The sequence below is a fragment of the Brassica oleracea genome, chromosome C1 (genome assembly GCF_000695525.1).
Source record: "Brassica oleracea var. oleracea cultivar TO1000 chromosome C1, BOL, whole genome shotgun sequence".
Classification (NCBI taxonomy): domain Eukaryota; kingdom Viridiplantae; phylum Streptophyta; class Magnoliopsida; order Brassicales; family Brassicaceae; genus Brassica; species Brassica oleracea.
Window position 1 is genome coordinate 38,340,982 of NC_027748.1, and position 1,944 is coordinate 38,342,925.

General features: G+C 45.2%; 1 protein-coding gene across 1 annotated transcript; it reads right to left on the reverse strand.

The window, feature by feature from the left end:
* Window positions 1-544: 544 nt before the first annotated feature.
* On the reverse strand, window positions 545-898 carry LOC106339559. The gene has a single exon (XM_013778395.1). The coding sequence runs from the start codon at window positions 896-898 to the stop codon at window positions 545-547; it is 354 nt and encodes a 117-aa protein (XP_013633849.1).
* Window positions 899-1,944: the final 1,046 nt, after the last annotated feature.

A 1,944-nucleotide genomic window follows, 5' to 3' on the forward strand; every position in this document is an offset into this window, starting at 1 on the left:
ATCGATCTATTGATACGGTTAGAATGATGAACTTTGCAAACTGAGTATTGCGATTTGGATGAGGATTGTCGAGCCTCTTACCTGTAGAAACTGGTGAAGTGAACTGCAAAAACAGAGAGAACTCGAAATTCCAAACAAGTGAGAAGCAAAAACCACTTAAAACGGTTGAGAGACAAAGATTTGGTGGTCGCTTAAAAATCGCAGGGGGAAAGGTCAGTGTACGGCGCAGTGAAAAGGGGGAAAGTGGAAGGGTGGAGCCTTAAATAGGCAAAGCCCTAACTGCCCTTCAATTTTTTATTTTTTTATTTTTTATTTTTTTGGTTCAGAACACTTACCTGGAACAGGCAATGGGTTGTTCTACCAGAAGAACAGTCCTTTGGTTGTTTTGACTGAAGTGTCCGATTTTTTTTTTCTTGTTTTTGACCTACGAAATAAATCTGAAAAGAAATAAAATAGACTATAGAAAACAATGTACACACTAACCAGTGGGTTGCCTCCCACCAAGCGCTTGGTTAAAGTCATTAGCTTGACTTGGATCCGCCGATCAGGCTGATGGGGGATCGCTTAGGGGAATTTCTTCGCCCTCTGCGATAGTGGAGTCAGCAAGGTAATGCTTTAAGCGCTGTCCGTTCACTACGAACTCGTCTTCTTTTCTGTCCAGTAACACAACAGCTCCGTAGGGTCGAACTTCCTTAACAGTGAAGTGTCCGGACCATCTAGACTTCAGCTTGCCTGGGAACAACCTCAACCTTGAATTGAAAAGCAAGACCTTATCGTTTGGTTCGAAATGTCTGGCAATGATACGCTTGTCATGGTAGGCCTTGGTCTTCTCCTTGTAAATTTTGGAGCTTTCATAGGCGAGGTGCCTTATCTCTTCCAGCTCATGGATTTGGATCATGCGTCGCTCGGTTGCTGGCTTGATGTCGAAATTCAGTAACTTGACTGCCCATGCAGCTTTGTATTCGAGCTCGACAGGGAGGTGACATGCTTTACCGTAGACCAGGTGATAGGGAGTTGTTCCCAGCTGCGTTTTTTAGGCTGTTATGTAGGCCCATAATGCATCGTCCAGCTTAAGTGACCAATCCTTTCATGAAGTGTTGACAGTTTTCTGGAGAATGCTCTTGATCTCCCTATTGGAAACCTCAACCTGTCCACTCGTCTGCGGATGATAAGCGGTTGCCACCTTGTGCTTCACTCCATTCTTTTTCAAGAGGCCCTGAAATGCCTTGTTGATGAAGTGTGTTCCACCATCGCTAATGACGACTCAAGGCACTCCAAACCTCGGAAAGATGATGGAGCTGAACATCTTAGTCACCACTTTTGCATCATTAGTAGGGCTTGCTATCGCTTCTACCCACTTAGATACATAGTCAATGGCGAAGAGGATGTACTCGTTCTTGAAGGACGAAGGGAATGGTCCCATGAAATTGACTCCCCAACAGTCAAACACCTCAACCTCTAGAATGTAATTCTGAGGCATCTCAATCCTCTTGCTGATGTTCCCAAGTCGTTGGCATGCATCGCACCTGGCTATGTAGGCTTGAGCATCCCTGAACATAGTTGGCCACCAGAAACCTGCTTGAAGGATTTTGGAAACCGTTTTGAATGTAGCGAAGTGGCCTGCGTAAGATGAACCATGGTAGTGATGTAGGATTCCTGGAATATCTGCCTCTGGAACACACCTTCTGAACAAGCCATCCTTGCCATGTCTGTACAAAAACGGTTCATCCCAAACATAACGCCTCGCTTCCCTTAAAATTTTTCTCTTGTCGTTTCCAGTGAACTTAAGCGGTTGCTTTTCAGCAGCAAGAAAATTCGCAATCTCAGCAAACCACGGGAGGTGAGAATACTGCTTTTGGATCACGGCGACTGGATGTTCCGCGACATGATAACAATCGGATCTCCTTCCTAGAGGTTGTTCCGCGATGCTAGAGCAGTCAGATG

What these genes read in the sequence shown, in the direction of transcription:
- LOC106339559 (XM_013778395.1), bottom strand. Translation starts at nt 898, where the DNA reads ATGATCCAAATCCATGAGCTGGAAGAGATAAGGCACCTCGCCTATGAA.